The sequence below is a fragment of the Varanus komodoensis genome, unplaced genomic scaffold (genome assembly GCF_004798865.1).
Source record: "Varanus komodoensis strain SLA01 unplaced genomic scaffold, ASM479886v1 scaffold3, whole genome shotgun sequence".
NCBI classification, from domain to species: Eukaryota; Metazoa; Chordata; class Lepidosauria; order Squamata; family Varanidae; genus Varanus; species Varanus komodoensis.
Window position 1 is genome coordinate 29,560,705 of NW_025335761.1, and position 20,521 is coordinate 29,581,225.

Consider the following 20,521-nt stretch of genomic DNA (forward strand, 5'->3'; position numbering starts at 1 on the left):
TGTTTCAAGAAATACTATCCTTAGCTGATAGTGTGCTTATTTTTCTCTTTAAAGAATTGGGCCATTTATAAAAATAATCTATGACTGAAAGATATGCTGCAACAGGAAATAAATTATTATGCACAGATTCTATCAACTACTGTGCCATAAGCAATCACAAACTCCATCATTTTATGTTGCTGGATAGGGAAGCATGAAATAATGTAAAAAATCAAGTTTTCATTGATTAGCAAGTTTTACACTTTAAAAGTATCCTTTAGTGTAAAGGCACAACAATCTCAAAATGTATAAGGCCAAGATTTTCTTAAGGCCCTACAATCAAATTGTATCTAAAGCTTCAATCCTATAAACTTATTTCATTAAACTCAATGGAGCTTACTTTTGGGTAGACATATATGATTGTATAAGTGTGTCCATACAATGAGATCACCAGACCATTAAACACACACACATACACACACACAACTGCCCCACCCCAGTACAATAGTTGCTTTGACATTGTGTTTCCTATTTGAAAAATACCTTATCACATAAGAAATATACTCTTGAAACAAGTTCTTATACAGGAGTGGTGTTGTCAGAAACTATTGCTAAATATTTCAAGTGTTTAAAAGCAATGCATTTTATTTAAAATGTGTAAAATGTTTTGTTGCTAGATTTAAAACCATTATTTTCTAATTTAATAATCTGGAGAATAAAATGCCACTTATAACTTTGCAACACAAAATATAGCCAACAGTAACATACAGGTACACCATTTAGTATTTATTATATGCATTTTATATACATTATTTTTTAAACAGCTGAACTTTTGCTATGTTGTACAATCTTAAAAATTTGCTGATTCATTGTTTGTAAAACAGAAAACTTACAAAACTCATCAAAACTCGCAAACTGATCAGAAAGATTTTTGTGGAAGACTAGAAAAAATACTTTATTGTCTTAATCATGCAGTTACACAAACAAAATCTTTTAGCTACACCATCAACTGAAGCACATCTGAAAAAAAACAAATCAAAGTAGGGAATAACTATTCCAAACACAGCCAATTTCTGACTCTTTGATTCACTACTTTTGCATTCTATTTGAACTGCAAATAAAACATTTTCACTCCAAAAGTTCTGAAAACGACTTTCTGGAATTAACTTTACTCCAGACAGGTCACTGGAAAAAAGTTTATCTGCAACTTTAAAAACCATTACATGTTCCATTTTTAGTCTATTTTAGACTGTTCAAAGAGTGCCGTAATAGATATACAGGGCCCCCTAACACGCTACATAAAAAGAATATATAGTCCAACAAAAAGTGAAATAAATAATAGGCCATTAGCCAGATGGGTAATCCTTGATAAATAATCTCGTAAATACAGTAAGATGTACAAAATATCACATAGTGATAGGATGCCAAGATTAATTTTAAAAGTTCATTGGGAAGGCTGGGGATGCTTAGTTCCTTTATGTTTCTTTTATATACTTCTGTACAGTCCTTTAAGAAGCCAGTAATGCAATGATGATGAATTAGCATCCTGATGAAAGGACTGAGCTGAACTTTGTTAGGCAACAAAGGGAACTGTGGTTACAGGACAGTGGGCCAGCAAGATCTCTGCGGTTTAGGGTACTTTAATGCCAAAACAACATCATTCATACAATCTTGAGCACTGTTGTGACAGGCTAAATATATAAAAGACATATAAAAACTAGAATTTTATCCAAATATTTTGTGCAACTAATGCTAAATATTTTAAGTTAATTCCTTTTTCTTTAAAGCAAAATAAAAGTTTAAAAGAGGAATCTGTGGCATTTGACTGATAAACAAAAGTTACTAAGAGATGCAAAGAAAGCTACTCTTGGAGCTCACTCCCACCCCCCACCCTCACAAGAGCACCACATTCCTAACCCTAAGGCAGCACACAGAGTCCAAAATAAAAGTCTTTAGTAAGATCCGACTCCACGTTCGTTTAAAGACACACCTAAAGTACAGACAAACGCGCAGTTCATATCCAGTCAAGGCTACAAATACTGGTATGCTTTTTCCCCAAAAATACAGTAATTACAGTTTAAATGAATCAGCCCAGCATTATTCACGAGATCGTGATTTGACCAATTTATACCCACCCCAAGCACAGTCTCTGCTGAGGCTGGTCACATGTAGTGTCTCATCAGTAACCGTTTCAGAGATGGCAGTGACACATTCCTTCTTTTGTCCTGGGCAAACCTGCTACACAGGATGCAGGTTTGCTTTGTTATGTCACACAAATACTTTGGCAAGGGCATCAGCTCCTGCACTGGCAATATATGCTTTTGATGGATGAAAAGCTACATCGTAAATGGATTCATCCAACTTTTTTCTATGTGCTGTTATTTCTTGCACACATGTTTTGCTGTCCAAATTCCATAATCTAATAGAGCAATCATGGCCTGAATGAAGAGAAAAATAGAATTAGACTTTCAGACACAACAAAAGAAGCATTTCAACAACATCTGCAGGCAGTGCAAGAGATTGCTAACTTACTTCCAGACATTAAGTAGATTCCATTAGGATCCACAGCTAAACTTGTGACAGCATCCAAGTGAGCAACCATAGAATGGATCATTTTACCTAACAGCCAAGTACAGGGAAAAAGAGAAGTATGACAAGTTTATATTTGATGGACTAAAGATTCAAACCAATTTACAGAAATTCTGTACAAACGAACAGCCTTGCTGAATCACACTAAGGCCCAATTAAGTCCATGATTCTGTTTCAAGAAGCCTACAAACATGGTATAAAGACCTTGATTTGTCTGTGAAATCATTCCTGGAATCAGCAACAGTTAAGAAAAGTATTTTAAAGGGCCAGTTATTTATGACACTTAGATACTTCATTTTTATACTAACTTTAATCTGATCTCCAGTTCTTGTTGGGTGCCAGGCTGAGATGCTTACCAATATGAGACATAAGAGTTGCAGAATACAAGAGAAACAAAGTCAGGTAAATACAGAAAAATCCCCAGTCAGCCAATGAGGGCTCCAAAAACACTGAATGCACAGGACATAAATGGAATAGAAAGAACAGACTGGGAGATCTGGGGCAAGGGACTGGCATTTGCTAGCCCCTGATTTCCATTCTTGGACTCCAGATACTGCAACTTCAAAAATGTCATCAAATGGTACTTTGCTTTTAATGCCAAGCTTAGGGAAATAAACACAGGCTGGGCATTTCCCTTCAAGAAGTTCTTTTCCAGCCATTGCTGTGATCTTACAGCAGTACAAAAGGATGAACAGAGGTGAGGAATCCAGAGAGTAGAGGGAAAAGGTTGAAAGGGGACTTGAATGTCATGCATAAAAAGGAAAGGTATGACACTGCAAGGAACAGCAAATGGAGGAAGTAAAGCAAAAATACAGAAGGGAAGGAATAAGCAGGTAAATAAAGGACAGATGGGAAAATGAGAAAGGGTGCTACCCAAAAGTGATGAATTGCAGTACTGTGTGTACTCATTTCCTTACCTGTTTTATTATCAAAAAACTTGATGTGTCTATCTTCATGAGCTGTTATTGTTACAGGGAGTGTTGGATGACTTACTACCCTGTTAATGTGATTGCTTGACTGTAAACCTGAGAATAAAATAGAGGTAACAATCAGATAATGAAGAAATGCAACTGCACTCAAATAATGAGAATGAGTTTCATACTTGTACTTCAAAATTTGAAACACTGTAAGTTATAAAAATTACTAAGGTATGATCCTTAAAAATTATTGAAGTAAAAAAATACTAAAGGTGAAGTCTTATGCATGTTCAGATATGAAAAGTTCAACAATTCCTAGCATTCTCAAGTCTTGTAAATTATTGCTGTCTAAATATGCTCAGGATTGCATCCTAAATTAGCCAATCCTATGCCAGAAATTTCTACTATAGCTATGTATAAGAGTGTGCACTTGTGTTCCAAGGGCTGGACTTACGAAGAACCAAAGGTATATTAGAAAATTTACAAATGGAGACTCCTACTGTGATACCAAGATTTCCAAGACCACTTTGTGAGTTCACAGCAGAGCAGATTTTAAAACAACTCAAACAATCAAGCGGTTTGTGACATATCTCGGTTGTGTTGTGACATATCTCTGCTTTAGAGCAGCCCAACTATAGCAATGCTAAAATAGCTCAGACACTATATCAATGAGCTGTGAGCTCATTTTTCACTCATGTAAGGATTAATTTGAAGAACATTTCGTGTAATTAGATTACAATTTGATAGCTGCATACAAAACTTTCTACCGGTCTTGCTTAACACACTGTAAGATCATGTTCTAGTTGCAACGGTGAGACAAAAGCTGTGAGAACTCACTAAGCTTACCAGAATCAACCTGTGATGAAAGCATTACCAGTGACTGGGATGTTTCCAAATCATAGATGACAGTGTTGCCAGTGCTAAATGATGTCACCATATGAGCAGGATCACAGCCTATAAAGTCAACTGATGTGGGTATTCCATATTCTGGAGGAGAAAGGAAAGGAGCAGCAGAGGTTCTGTTAAAAAGGATAAATTCACCATCCTAAACTGTTTACATCCAGTGTAGCCCATAATACCAACTTCTTATACATGGAAATATTTTCATATGGATAATTAATTTTAATCAATTTACATTGTTTAAACAAACCTAATCAAATTCCAAAAAACTAATCTACATTTCTTTTTAACTCAATTCTAATGCTTCTAAGTATAGTTGCCATCCTAAATTAAATGGCACAAGTTCAGGATATCTGACAGGAAGGGATTTCCCGATGCTGCACTTGTTGCTGAGGCATGGCTAGCTGTGTCTCTGTGGCCACACCTGGACCTGAACTTGGGAGCTTCATTCGTCACCTCTCCTAATATTTTGATGCATGGTTAAAAACCTTTTTCATTCCAGAAATTGAACAATCTGCCAGGTTGAATTTTTGTGTTGGAAAGTCATACTATAGCTGTTTTCTCCTCAAAAGCCTGTCTCCAGGGGTTTACATCCTCTTATTTTCCTCTGCTGGGAACCTTTCCTGAGCAGAGTTTTACTCAGGACACTCTTAATTAGTAGAAATGGGGAGGCACAGGAAAATGTCACTTATCTTTTCCTTGTGCAGCCCTAAGTGTCACTTCCCCTAGTATTCCAGAGCTAACTTTTGTAGGGAAGAAATAAGGGATGGGGGAATCAACAAATAAAGCCATCATCTCTTTTACATTCCCAGTGGTATTTCTCTGCTGGATCAGAAACTGCTCAAGAAGAATCTATTTCCAAGGGGTAGGTTCTAGATCTACCTCAGTTATTAGCTGTTTGCTGATTTGGGATTTCATGAATATATTATTGGCTGTCCTAAGCAACACAAAATGCACTGGAGTGGGATACTTTAACTTTTTCAATAAATGAATAAAACAATATTAACATTCAATAAATGAATTTTAATTTATATTTAAAAATAGCAACCAAAAAAACAGCCAAACGTTTTAATAGCTGAAGGAAGCAGCAAGTATCTAAGCCATCAGCATCAGCATGATCTTTTAGCAACTTTTGTTTTTCCTTAAGTACTGTTACTTGGTCAGAGCTTTTATGGAGAATTGTATTTCATCTAAAACTTTGTAACAGTAAAATCCTCCCTTATAACTTACCCCTATTTCCATTGTAAGTGCAAATGCAGGGCACTTTTTCAGAGGGATTCCATAATCTAACACTGCCATCTGCTGAGCAAGATAGTAAGTGATTCTTTATACCACTGTAAGCAAGGCCCCAGACAGCATCTGTGTGTGCAATTAATGTGCCAGCTAGAACGTTTGGCTCTGCCAAAAAGAGAAAAAAAAAAGCAGTCAGTCAATCTTAAAGTTGAATTTTAGCACTCTATTTAATGTAGCTGGTTTCTGAAATGGCCAAAACCCTTTTATTGTAACTATAACTGCTGGTGTGTTTTGGAAATTTTAACACTGCTAATAACTTGTCCAGTTCATACCTTAACTAAGATGAAGATTGGATCTTTGGATCTCTCAAATAAGAGAGGTCCAAAGATGACAAAAAACCTTTCCTGGGTCATTGAAATGTAACACTGTATGAGGCATCACTCAATTTATTCTAAGATGCAAACATTTTCTCTCATGGTGGTTACAAATGTACCATTTTTAGAAGATACTTACCATATGTATCATAAGGATCCACATTAGGGCTAGGCATGTTCCACCACTGTATGGTTGCATCAATACCACCACTAAAACATTGTTCTCCATTAGAACTAATTGCCAATGACAATACAGGTCCGCTATTTTGAAACACAAAAACAAGACAATAATATTTCCCTTAATAAACTAAAAAATAAAAGTGTGAACTTTGATATTTGGTAGATTATCAAAATTACTAAATAACTTTATAAACACACAAACTACAGTTTTATACATGTATAAATGTTCACAATTTTTCATAAAAATTGTCATAAGCAGCAATTAGAAGTGTTGTTCCCTCCATTTGACCTTCAACAAACAACTCTGCATCAGTCAGCAAGATCTTTTTAGGCAGGTACCAACTTTTGCATATGGAAAATGCAATGAATGAGCCAATAAGCAAGTTTGATTGCTTTCTTTAAAAAAAAAAAAAAAGGAAATCAAAAGCAAACATGAAAAGCCCGAGGCTGGAGCCATTAAATCAAAACACTATGCAATAGTGGCACAAATATTTGGGAAATACCAAAACATAAAAAAATACTTACATATGGGCTCTAAATGTGTAGATAGGTTCCACATCTAAAGAGGCACTCCTGAAAGAAAGGTGCCAAATGTCACTCTATGAGCATGAGTTTCACAGATTTCAGAATATAAGGAACTTCAAAAGTCTAAAATATACTTGCTTTTTGGCAGGAACTGTTTTTTGTAAGTTCCAAAGTTTTAGAGTATGGTCCTCAGAGGCTGTAACCAGCACAGGCTCCACAGGATGAAAAGCTAATGCCCGCACTCCATCAAAATGGCTACGTAGCGTATACTTAGGATTCCATGTTTTACGAAAGGCATCTTTGTTGGCTGGCAGCTAAAATTAGAATGCATTATATTAAGAAGTCAGAAAAGCACAGAGTTGTATGTTTTCATCCTCTAGGCTCTTCGCTGGCATGTATATGCTAGAAAACAAAGTAACAAAGCAATTCTACAGTCGCTAGAAAATATCTAGAGATTACCAGATTACTCAGATCTAGCTCTGCACCGTCCAGTCAGCATGAAAAGAACTGCACTGGCTGTGCTTTCAAAGCTATAAGAACAACCTTGGAGATGGGTTTTGGAGGCAGGAAGGAGAAAGGACTGCATTTGCCAAGATACAATTCAACCTGCTAGTGCTTCAGCTTCCTTTCCTCATACTCCAATGTGGAACTCTTAGGCAGCCAAAACTTCCACAGGGTGGAAGGAGCATAGAGGCAACTTTCACCTTTACATTCCTTCCATCCTGCATAAGGATGACCATAATCCTCCAAGTTTGGAGGGTTACGAGCATTCCAACTGGATTGCACCCTAAATATATACAGTACATGTTCTACAGATGATGTCTAGCAATCTGTTCTGCTAGAATTTACTGCAAGGCAGAAAAATGAACTTCAGCACCTATGCTTGTATTTTTATGAGTATCATAAGAATCACAGCTTTCATTTGAAAAGAAACAAGCAACTATTCTAGAACTGAGAACCGTAAATAAAATCTAGAAGGATGCATGCCAGCCATGTCTGCTTAAGTTTTGTGTTTGCATTTTGACAGACAAAGGCTGATGTTGCCCACCTGCTCACCTCTGCTCTAGGCTCAAAAAATTTGAAAAATTCCAAGAATGTACTTCTGCATTAGTTCCATCATGAAATAAAACTGCACTTACATCATAACTATAGTCTGCATCATTAGCTACAGTCAGGTCTGCAAGGTCCCCAAGGCCCAGTACACTTAGTAATACGTCATCTGAACCCATAATAAATGACTTCCCTCCTCCAGATGGAAACGTTATTGGCTCAGCTGTAAGAAAGAAGACAGTTAAAGTTTATATATGCTAACTTTTTTAGTTATACTCTCCATAAATGTAAACAATATGTTATATTTATCTAAATAGCTACAAGACTGTACCAGCTAATAGTACCCCTCTTGCATATACATAAAAATATGTAGGCCTGGGGGGAACAAAACAAGAAAAGCTGGTGTGAAAAACTGGGGTCTTTTGTCCCCGACCCCTTCACCTTTCTTTTTACTGAATGAATTTAAATTATGTAATGCTGGGCAGTATCCTATACTACTGTGGCCCTTCTACTAGTTGTTTTGCCAGTGAAGGGACTGCTAACCAAACAGGAACCAGGAGCACTTGAAATAACCCTGGAAATATGCCTTTTTAGGATGGGTCAAGGCAGTGGAGTTTTTCCATAAGCATTGGAAGTAGATTTCATTAGTTGTGGGAGAAGGTATACTCCCTATAGTGCAGTTGCAGCAGTGAAGGATACTGCCCATTTTCTATTAGAATAATAAAGACAATATTTACGGCCAATTGTTAATATATTAATGCCGCATCTTTAGTCCCAAAATAATTTCTAATAATTACGTAATATGAAGCTTACAGTAGAACTAGATCAGTAAATTTTTTGAAAATTATGAAGTCATGGGAATGCAGGGAGAGTCCAAGTACAGTATCTTCCATTCCTTATTAGAATTATTGATCTAATGTATCTTTTATAGAGTGGCATTTAAGTTATGCCTGCCCATGTTTCCTTATTTTACTATAAAAACACTAAGGCTTGACTCTATGGAAGTCATTGTTATAACTTCTCAAATTCCCCAATCAGACTTCGCTGTTAAGGACCACTGCCTCAACTATAAAGCCCTTAACTGCTGCCACCAAACTAAGCTGCCAATATATAAAAGACACTCAGCAGCCTGTTGCCTATGGCACAGGCATGCGAGCAACACCATCAGTAGAGGCAAACTTTCAACCTCCCTAAAAGTAAGAAGCGTATTAATGACAACAATGGAGAAAAAAAGGAATAAAATGCCACTTCAAATAGCAGGTGAGAAATAAATAGCATTCCATTAGATAAGAGATTTTCCCTAAATAAACTCTCTATATAACTTTTCCTTCAAACTAGATTTTTCTAAATACCAACCCAATGAGTTCCTCCCTCACATACAAGATAAATGGCTGTAAATCAGTCTTGGTGCTTCTAGGAAGAAAGAGATGTTTCAGGGAGTAACAATGCAATTCAATGTGGCTACTGTAATTTCCCAAACTTGGAGGATTACTGGCATTCTAGTAAGGGAGAGAGGAGCAAGGAGGTGAAGACTGCCTCTGTGCTTCTCCCATCCTGTAACACACTTAGGGTGACTGATTCCACTCTCTGGCCACTGCTCACAGGGAGAGGCTGAGACCCCAGCTTCCTTCCTATTGCTGACCAGAGTGCATCTACTGGAGATACATCGGCTCCACACTTTGCTGAAATCCCTAAAATGTATTATGTATAATGCCCTGTCGAAGTATTCATCCTGCTTATTCCACATTTTGTTGCACTTCAACATTTGTGCTACAATAAAACTATTTCACACCTTAACAGTGTTGTATTGATTGTGTACATCAAGTGGTAACCATGCCAATTAAAAACATGAGTATGTTCAATTCCAGGCTATGACACAACAAAATCTGGAAAAGTCAAAGGGGAATCAATACTTCTGCAAGTCACTGTATAATTTAGTTTGCTCATAAATTTATTATGTTTGGTATATTACATTTAAATGTGTATTTCAATCAGACAATTAAGAATTTACTAATTATTATACTTTTAAATGCTTTTAATCTGAATGAGAATTTTTATGAGCAAAATCATATAAAATACTTTATGTTCCTAAAGTTGCAATGTGATCACAGGTCTATAAAAAGCACAAAAAGTAGATATTCTGCAGTTTTGCCTCAATTTTTTTGTATTACTCTGGAAAGTTTTTTTAACTGCTTCAAGACATCCAGAACTTTCATGTCTATATATACATAGTCTCTATTTCACTGATGTACTAACGAATGCAAGCAAGCAAGCAATATTGCATCTAAGCAATTTCACTTTTGTTTCACACTCGCTTACCTTTTCAAAGTGTATTCCTCCTCAATTTCAAATACAAAATATGGGTGAAATCCAACTTTGTCGGATTGACCTTCTACTTGCATACTGAGACTTCCTAATCTCTCCATACTCTGCACCCCTCTGTTGCCCCAATCTTCTCTGGAGGGTCCCCCACCCCTCCAGAGCAGATTCAGTGGATGCACAGAGACTTGTACCGGGGAGGGGGAAATCACTCCTTCCTATTCCACTGATGGAAACTGTCTCATTGGCAAGATGTGTTAAAAGGATACCTTGCTCAGTGTATGAAGCCTATCAAAATATTGCTTTGAGGAAGAATTAGTTTATTCCATCACTTTTGGTTCAAATGGAACAAATAAAATGGGTTAGATCTAGACAGTCAACAACAGAACTCCATTCAGAAAACACTATTCTGGGGGTTTACTCTTTTCTGTTTTGGACCCTTGCGCTTCTCATATGCTGCTCTAGAAGATCTTGGGGTCCTCTGCAACAACATGGAAGGCAGCACTGTGAGGCTGAAAAGGGAAGCAGGGATTAGTGAAAACCACCTTCTCCCTTTTTTCAACAAGGAATTTCTTTGGGCATTGGTATCTTCTATTTAAGTAAAGAATCTTTCTGTTAGTGGAAGGACAACCCAATTTGCATGGAACAACAGTTCATAGGACTAATACCTCAAAACCATTTGACTCAAAACTACTTGTGCCCTTTTCTCATTTTACAAAACAACCTAGGAACACCACATTCCTGGGCTTGTTATTTATTTGCAATACTTCGATACTGCTTACTAGACCAAAATAAGTGGTTGTTTGCTAAGATGCCTGAACCCATACTTCTGGGTTATTGAGGAAGAAACAATCCAGATTTTTAACCCAACAATAAGCCAGGGTAAAACTTGTTTGTTGATGTTACGTACAAACCAGGTCAAATATATTTTATTCTTAAGAGTTAAGACACTTTTAAAAACCTGTTGTCCGTTAAAGACAAACACATACTTTCTTACTGTATTCTGCCTTGTTTTGCTCAGAAGCATTTTTGAAATGTATCTTTCAAATGTATTTCAAATTTACTTTTCCTGAAGAAAAGTTATATTGCCTTTGATCCAACAAATCTTTTTCATATGAAATTTAATTTTAAACTTCAGTCTTTTAAGACATAGGCAACAGGCTATTTATCCTACAAATTCCTCCTCCAACTTGTAACAAAAATCTGTTATTAGTGTCCCTTAACATAGACAAGTGTTATATTTAGACTAGTCACTTTCATAATGATTATTTTAGTATGAATGCATAACATATGTACAAGATTAAAAAATATTTTGTTTCCTACACTTCCTAAATTTTGCCTGCAAAGTAATAACCAGGAGAGTCAGGTACATGTATGATGTGCAAAGCAAAAACAAAACAAAAAGCTAAAAAACCCCCCTGTCTTGGCCTTCAGGAAGTTAAATACCTAGTAACAAGAAGGAAGACAAGTACAAACCAAGATGTTGCATTTTTCCTTATTATGCAGCTTACCAAATAACAATACTTGGTCATGAAATATCTGCATCCTGCACTTTAGTGTGAGAATGAGGTCACACATCCATGTCCTCTATGCATCATCATAAGCAGATCCATTCAGCTAAAAGTTTGTATTTCATAAAAAATGACAACACTCCTCAAAATGTTTTTTTATATTTGTACATTATTTTTAAGATCATGTGCTAAGGACTTGATGATATATCTTTACATGTTCAGAACACGGATAATCTTTGACTTCCAAAATCATTTGGAGTCCAAAACTACTGTAACTCTTGCAAACAGTATTAAAAGATCCAGGAAAAACAATAGTGACAGAGTATTAATACAATTAAAGTTGTTTTTCCACAAGATTTGAACTTCATAGCTTGACACTTAAACACCATATATATTAAGGGTTTGCACTGCAATCCATGAATAAAAGAAAAACAGGTTCTTCAATTTCAGGATATATCTCTTTTTAGGACATGGCTTGCTTTGTTTCAAAAAATTTTCAAAATCAAATTTGGGTTTATGCTAAAAGCCGCTCAATATGGTCTCTTGATTAGCAAACCATGCTTTTCAGATCACAAAATGGTATTTTAAATACAAATTAAAGAGTGCTAAATGCTGAATCAGAAGCACTTCTGCTCAAAAGGTGAGCAGAGCACTAAGCAATTTCACTCAATGCAGGTACAATATATTTTGCTCAAGGACAAGTTTTTAAATAAGTATTCTCCACACCTTAGAATAGTTAAAAATGTAAAAGAGAAGGGTATCCTTCACCAGCAGCAACTGCTTTTTAAATAACTTCTTTGTATTTGGTATTCACCAGTGTGATAGTAAGAATTATATAGACATAATTTAAACACGCAAGTCTGTGTATCAATTTCTGTCATACAAGACAAAAACTGAAGATTGTATAGTGGTAGTCTTTTGCAGAACCAAGCTACAAGCAACAACTGCATCTTAATGTTAGGTATTTGGTTCAGAGCGACTACACACGTGTGGTTTTAAAATAAAACCTTTTAAAACAAAATAAGTAGCTGAATTTGTTGTACCTTCCTCTGCTCTTGCACCTTCATGATCAGTCATTCTAGAAGAGGGTGACCTAGATTGATTAATGACTCCTGATGGGATGTGGGGTAGCTCATCATCGCCCAGATCAGCTATCATGTCGTGCAGTTTTGTCCTGTTGACCCCTGTAAATTAACGTCAGCAGCAAAGGTTCATTCGATTGCTACCGCTTGACCTGACAGCCATTTACATCCCCAATATGCTCATCAATAGTCTTGCTTTAATGTGATCTCTTTAAAAGACATATGCTTGTGTAGAACATATGTTTTACATGATGCGTTGGAAAATAAATTAAAATGAATCTTCAAAAAAAGGTTCAGACTTGACTGGTACTGTGTGTGTAACTGCTGGGTGTTCTGTTTAAAGTAGAAGACTGAAAGTTGAGTGTTTAAAATCCTTATGAAAAACTTCAAGAACATAATCCCTGAACCATTACATATAATCAAACTTACAGCACTAAGGCACAAACATTTGTTTACCACAAAAGGGGATAAATATAGATGTACAGGAAGTTGGAAGGCAACAAACTATTAACTTTCCCCTTCATATTTTTAATAACTACTTGGGCAAAAAATTATTTAAGCCCAATATTATAATTTATTGCATTTGACTTGCAATTAATATGCAACTATTACGGGAATACAGAACTTGCACTCTATTCTGTCTTGTAAAGAGCTTTATATTAAGATTAAGCCAGAACTGACACTGTAACTATGTAACATTTACAAGCTAGTATATAATACATATATGAACTGCACTCTTGCTTAACAAGTACCTATTCTTTATGATATAGAAATGACATAAACATCTAGAATCTATTATCATATACTACATGTTAGACCTAGAAGACAGAATCTCCTTTCTTATGGAGAGTACCCTTGCTGCTCAGAGGCACCCAAACTTGGAGTCTTCCAAGATTCCAAATGCTTTGTACAGCTGAAGCCAGCAGAGTGGCAGGAATGTCTGAAACTGTCTTTGCTTCCCCATTCTTCATCAACCTGTATTTTCAGTATTTGTGCATTTCAGCCCATCTAGCAAGGGTACCTTAGAAGGAGAGGGAAGGAAATGGAAGAAGGCTCTGGTTATCTCATAACCTGGTCCCTCCAGTTCCCCCTCTCTTCACCTACCAGAATGCTCTCTTTCCTTGTCCTCCAAGGTCACTTTCATAGTCTCTTTCTGAGCCACCTGTAAGGATAAGTCTGGCAGCCAATCTCTGACTCCTCCTTCTGAGGTCAGAGCAGTTATCCAAACATTCACAGGACTGCTCTCTCAGCCTAATTTTGGTCAATAAAATGAAAGTGCTCTCATTTGCTGAACAGGTAACCACTATTTCTTTCTTATGGGAACCAAGATGACCCCTTTTCACTGCAAATTCCTTACAAATATAGATTGCATTACAATACATTCAGTATCATAATATTACAATAGCTGGAGCTAGTCTATATCAGAAATAAAAAGCAAATCCAGGATTTCCTTTTCCTGACACCTTTCTGTCTAAAAAGGTGTCCTACATACTTGCACTCAAAAAGCCTCTCATCAAAAATACCTACATAGAATTCAGCTCTACAGAGTAAAGACAAACCAGTTTAGAATACCACTGGTTAAAGGGAGAAATGGACAATTCAGTACATTATGTTATATACCATCTCAAGCAAGCCACACTATAGAATCATCTGATCTGGAGAAATAAAATTCTATCAGAAAACACAGAGCAACAGACAGCACTCAACATATATATGTAGAAAGTTAAAAATGGAAAAAAAAGTTTTCTTTTATTCCTAAATTCTGATTCCAAGAGAGGCCTAGATCAGAAAGGGATATGATCTTTGCTAACGTAGTGAAATAACTGCTTCTATAAGGAAATGAAGCAATTCCTCCTCCCACCTGCAAAGGAAAAGAAAATGTAGAAAAATGCTCTGAGGAAACAGAACGAGAACGAACTTCCGGAGGCACTAAAAGCAGTCGAAGAAGAACTAAGGAAATGGTAGAAGCCCCTCCCTTTTATATGGATGTTAGGGTAGAGGAAGAGCTCTTGCCAAAATGTTCTTAGCTGTTAAATCTTCCTGGTAACAGTCTCTACCCAGGCACAGGGCCCATCCGTGTGATGTACAGACACCACAAGGAGGAACAGAAAGGGACAAGGGATTGCTAGCATAGGTAACAACTGCTTCCATCAGGGAGCAGTTCCTCCTCCCACCTGCAGCATTCCATGCACCTTCAGATCTGCTCTAGAGAGCTGGGGGTCTCTCTGAAACAGATTAGCAGGAGGCACAGGGACCTGCAAAGGCAAAATAATTTTTTTGCCATGTTGGAATTGCTCAGAGTCAGTGTGGTAGAGTGGTCAGAGTACTGGACTGGAACTCGAGAGATCCAGGTTCTGGTCCCCGCTCAGCTTTATAGCTCATCAAATGGCCTTTGGCCAGTCACGGTCTCTTAGTCTAGCATACTTCACAGGGGTTGTTGTGAGGATAAAACAGATAGGAGAAACTGATAAGCTGCCTTGAGTTCCTTGTAAGAGGAAGAAAGGTGTGGTATAAATGTGATAACAACAATAATACTAAATAATACTAATACTTATAATTTTAGTTAAGTTTGTTAGGATGCTTTACATGATGCTCAAGCCTAGATTTTTCACCAGACACATAAGGTCTATCATCTGTCATAACCAAAAGTTTAGTTAAATTGAAGGCTGCATCAAGTAGGTATTATTAATAAGATTCCTATACTGCCCAATAGCTGAAGTTCTCCAGGAGGCTCACAACACGTAAAATATAAAAATACAATGAAAAATTTAAAAGACAAAATTAAAACCAAATAAAAAATACAATAGCTTATACAAATAAAGTTACAAGATCTGTTTAGTAGTTGACAAAATGTCCCGATATAATATAAAACTAATTAAATGCCCTGTCAAAAAGGACCATTGGGTTTAATCAATTCTAATTCCTGTTCCTTGTGACAATTCTGTTCTTTGCTGGCACAAGCCCTTATTTGTCAGGCCAGGGATCCCTTTATGTTTTCTTACTGATTCATCTTATTAGTTGCATTTGTACCTCTGCGAAGAATGCTTTACCAATCCTCACAAACTGCATGCTGAGTCCCAGAGCTGTGCTCTATTTGGTCAGACACGTGGTTTGTCTTGTGCTATAACCTCCTGGGTTGAGAAACAGTTACCAAACACCATCAAGAGAATGCTGACATTCTTTGAATTCTATTGAGAATGTGAAATCTACGTTTAACCAAAATTGTGGTTGTGCTAGGGTACCTAATAAAAGCTTATCTATAATTTGGTTTTCCCATTATTGCCCACACTTGCAAGGAAATAAAGAATCAGAACCCCATTTGAGTCTATATACTATCTGTACTTGGTTACTTAAGAACAGTATGTGTACTTTCTGGTGGCTGCTACCACGCTAGGAACTCTCGTTCAAATGGGGCTAGGACTGCTGACTTCACTGTTTTTCTGCCAGCAGGCAAATACGTATCATTTCATTCAGAAAGATCTCTGATCTGTAAATGCTGGATTAAAAAAAAATCCTGCAGTTATGTTTCTACAGTATTTTATTGCATTTTTTTACTGTTCTAATCAATTTTAATTCTGCCTCTCCACTCCCCTGAGCACCATTTTTGAAAGAATGGTAGGGTATAAATCAAATACATTACCATGATTCAACATCTCCAGGCACCCAAGCTTTTCTAGTCCTATAGCCCCTAGTTTGTCTTGCTCTATCTATCTATCTGTCTATCTATCTATCTATCTATCTATCTATTTATCTATCTATCTATAGTTTTTATATACTGACAATCCATTACAAAATCTCAAGAAAGTCTGCAAAGAGAAAAAATATTAAAAGCCATTATTACAACGATAAAACAGTTAAGAGCTCCTAAGTGCCAGTACTTGATGCAACTAATTAAAATAACATTTATCAATTTAAAAACCTGGAGAATAAAAAGGTTTTGGCCTGGCACCAGAATGGGTTGGCACCAGGCACACCTCTCTGGGGAGCAAGTTCCATGATCAGGGAGCTATTGCAAAAGGCCCCCCCTTGTAACACTCCTCCTCAACTCTTTCAAGGAGGGCTATCAGAGGACAGCTGCAGATGATCTTAGGGTTTGGGCAGGTTCATATGGAAGATGTTCCCCTTTACCTCTTTATCTGGCAACACTAATTATCCTAAGCTTCCTTTTGTCTCTGTTATATCTGTTAAAACCAGTATATAATGCCATGCATTATATGGGTATACTAACCAAGACATTTTTCTTTGTAGTAACATTTGTGCATGTGTATGTTTGAAAACTATATTTGTAAAAATAAAATTGGCTTTGTTCTAAAAGTAATGTGAATTAGGTCTTGAGGAGTATTCTCTTGGCTTGCCGCAATCAACAGGTGTTTTAAGACAGATTTTATTGAGGGAAAACTCTCCTAGTTACATTAACTGAAGTCCATTTAAACTAGAACACAAAAAGGATTAGCTCTCTATAAACAATAACAGAATAGATTCTGTCAGGGAATGGATCTTCCCTTCCCTAAGTAAACCTTTCCCCACAGCAGTATCTGAGGAAGGAACCTGCACTAAGCCTACAGTTGCCAACGGCTTCTTCGATAGTTCCCCATGCTGCTTCTGTCTCTATTATGAAATTCTGATTAAGCCTCATCTCTCTCTAGCTCCCAGGAGTAAAACTATCAGGTTTCCTTCTCAGTCTGGCAGGGTTAGGGTTAAGCAAGGGTGGGTGAGAAGTCTTCCTTCCACACAAGGAAGCAGATTCTTCTGGCAAGTATACTCCTGAACAACCTGTAACTTGACTTGGCCCCAATCGAGCACTGTGTTTGCCTCACCATAAGAATACCTTTGCTTGGTTTTCTGAACTTCCTCCTCCATTCCCTTTTTGCCTTCCTGTCTGTAGGTCTCTCCCTTCTTCCTCCATTGTTGTTTCTCCTGAGCAATTTCTCTGTATGTTCAGCCATATCCATGCTCCCATTGCCCATTTATTCTCATTCTCTCTCTCCCTCCCCCCCCCACTTCAAAGCCACCCCAATTGTTGCTGATTCTGGCTGATGGAGCAAGCTGCAAGCTAAGTCCAGTGATGCTATCCACCTGAAGTGTTGCTATCTGCAGCTGCTCTGCCCTTGCCATTTGCAGTGACCCAGGAGACTGGCTGCAGGGAACACCAGCCATGCCATGTGTCCACTGGGCATTTGGTAAGAGGCACTGTGTTTATTCTTCACAATTACAAAGGAAGGAGGTGTAGGAGGTTCACAGAATTAGGAAAGATAGATTGTATAATAGATAAGCTTCGAAGTGGGGTTCTCTTTGTCCAGTTATTTTGGTAAAACACCACCAGATGTGAATGAAGTAGTTTAAACTTCTGAAGTTATGTGGGATACACATAGAAACAGAGATTGATCTTACTTGGCCATATCTGCCTAGCTGCCATGGATCTTAAATGAGACCTGAAGTCCCTTTTCAACAGAGATATGGTCTTTAGGTTAGGAAATGTGGTTTCTTTGGATGTTCTCAAGTTCTATAAGGTGTGCCCTAAACAACACTGACAAGAGACCCATGTGGCTATTGTGATGTTCTATAAAAGCTTGAAATAAAGAATAGGAGCATGACTTCCATTTTCTGCAGAGTCAAGAAACCAATGACCTACAACTCAAGAGATAACTGACTTGATGCTGAAATCAATATATTTATACTATAAACTCTTCTATCCATTAAGATTTTCTGAGACAGATGTCAGATGGTTCAGCCACATGTGCAGAAATGAACCTAGGATATCAAACTGCCTTTATGTAAGTTATTACAGTTCGGTAGAAAGACTGCCCCTCCCACATGAAAAACTCCTCTCTCAACTGTAACCACCACTGTCCATTCCAGCAGGATCTGCAGAAGGAGAGGGAAAACATGGCCATTCCACCAGGGCTGGGGGGGAAAAACGACCTTATATTTTTCCCTCTTCTTTTTCCATACCTTTTTCCTTGTCTTTTTTATTGTGCACCTGACGGCAGGGACAATCTGGTTTTACTGATTGCATATAAACTATTCTAGAAGGCTTTTTGGCTGATGATTAGCATAAAAACACTTTAAACAAAATAAATAAACATAGCATTGGTGTATGTTGTATATTGTTAATTGCCTTGGTTCTGATAAAAACTGGACGTTATTTTCCATAATGGAAAGAGAGCTTCTGTTATTAGGCAGTATAGAAATGAAATAAATTAATTACACAAACAGAAATGTTATTTCAGTTTACCTGAGAGTATTTCAAGCACTAATAGAAAGAGCTGTGTTTATTTCAAAAAATAAAGTAAGAAATCTTTCGGAACCACTATCTATATTTTTTTATTTTGGAGGAACTGCAGAACATAAAACACCTTGCAAGTGTTCAGGTTTAGCAAAAGCCATTCACTCCTCCTCACCATTTTACTCTAATGACCTTACAAACATTAAACACATTTCAAAATTTCTAGTAACTGAATTAAAATGCATGTTATATAGCAGTTTGGAATTGAAAGTAGACTCTCTTGAATAAAATACCGCAACTCCAACAAGTTTACAACAAATGACTATGTATTACGAGCAGAGGACGAATTTATATTATAGACTAAGAGTATTGCCTAATGAGTCCAAGAGGACCCATTTAGAATAATGTAATTAATACTGAGTTAAGAAAATAATGCAGAGAGCATGCAACACTATTTTAAAATATTTTAAAACCATGCACAAATCTATTTATATTAAGAATTTGCATACAAAGCCAAACCAGCAGAGTGCAAAAGATTTCCTATCATGGCTGCACTCTGCCTAAGACTGCTTCCCTGGAAATATATTTAATGGAATTTACTTCTGAGTAAACATAGTTAATAGTCAGCTGTCAATATTCAGCTGAAAGCTTGATTTCAGCAGATGTGCAAATTCCTGACCCATCATTCCATATACGGACTTTACAGTTGCGCCTGAGGAACTAATCCAATACTATTGCAACAGAAGCAACCAGGATAGGCCACCTCAAACTAAATTCAGCAGCAGGAAAGCAGTCGATGTGGCATTAAGCTCCCATCTATTCCTTGCCTTCCTACTGCTTCCATAGTAGGCAAAACAGTTTGGGCAGCTATACACTAAACCTCTATTTCTGAGCAGAAATTTGCTTGGTCTGTTGCTAGATCCTGTCCTTCATCTGAACTTTAAGTTCTCATTCTGCATCTTGTAACACTACTCAATTCAAAAGCCACTGCTCCAAGGTCCTTACTAGGAGACATATGGTTGTTGCTGAACCTCATCATCCCAGAAATGTGTCTGAATGTGTACTTCATATCATACTTGGTAGTGGTGAAAAGTAACCTGCCAAATCAGGTTACAGTTCAAAGTCAGGGATCCAAAGATTCAATAAGCAACCAACGGCAACAACTCATTCTTCAGTGATGACTACACTTTTCCTGAGTTATCCATGAGTTGCATACACTCCAGAGAGAGAAAAGCTGGAAGCTTCATGATGACTTTGCAGAAACCACCCTTGTTCTGCCAAAGCCCTAGACAAACTGAAACACTAGCCTCCTCTCATGTCCCTTCTTTCTCTTTCATTTAGCATTTCGTCACTTATCATTGACGAAAAAATTTGTATATGCTCCTTTAAAAAGTACAAAACAATGATAGTCAAATTATTTCTAGCTAATACTGAAGCAGCGCAAGTTATCCATCCCTCCTTTCACCCCACCCCAAGATACAAATCTAAAATAATTTCATTTTAGATGAAATTTTAAGTTGCAGATTTATCAGATGGAAAGTTAAAGTTGGTTGCCACCAAATAGAAAACTGTTAAATAGAAGTGGAAAGGAGAACACTTAAGAACAAAACAAAACAAAAACTGTCCTCCAAAAAAC

At 37.0% G+C, this 20,521-nt stretch overlaps 1 protein-coding gene and 1 long non-coding RNA gene across 6 annotated transcripts in view; both read right to left on the bottom strand.

The window, feature by feature from the left end:
- Positions 1-744: 744 nt before the first annotated feature.
- The window catches only part of STRN3 (striatin 3), a 61,063-nt gene continuing 41,286 nt past the window's right edge, over positions 745-20,521 (bottom strand). For 3 of the 5 annotated variants that reach the window (XM_044435688.1, XM_044435689.1, XM_044435687.1), the window contains 10 exons: positions 12,621-12,761; positions 7,837-7,970; positions 6,836-7,011; positions 6,698-6,745; positions 6,132-6,253; positions 5,616-5,783; positions 4,332-4,472; positions 3,486-3,593; positions 2,512-2,598; positions 745-2,417 (listed from right to left, as the gene is read on the bottom strand). In XM_044435688.1, coding sequence (XP_044291623.1) covers positions 2,248-2,417; positions 2,512-2,598; positions 3,486-3,593; positions 4,332-4,472; positions 5,616-5,783; positions 6,132-6,253; positions 6,698-6,745; positions 6,836-7,011; positions 7,837-7,970; positions 12,621-12,761 — 1,295 coding nt within the window. In that variant the 3' untranslated portion in view covers positions 745-2,247. The remainder of the gene's footprint in view (positions 2,418-2,511; positions 2,599-3,485; positions 3,594-4,331; positions 4,473-5,615; positions 5,784-6,131; positions 6,254-6,697; positions 6,746-6,835; positions 7,012-7,836; positions 7,971-12,620; positions 12,762-20,521) is intronic. The other 2 variants (XM_044435690.1, XM_044435691.1) reach the window with 1 other exon arrangement.
- Positions 12,768-19,026, bottom strand: LOC123026269. Its single transcript, XR_006415267.1, has 3 exons — positions 19,014-19,026; positions 18,682-18,685; positions 12,768-15,669 (listed from the first exon to the last, which is right to left on the bottom strand). It is a non-coding gene; the product is annotated as an uncharacterized LOC123026269 (long non-coding RNA).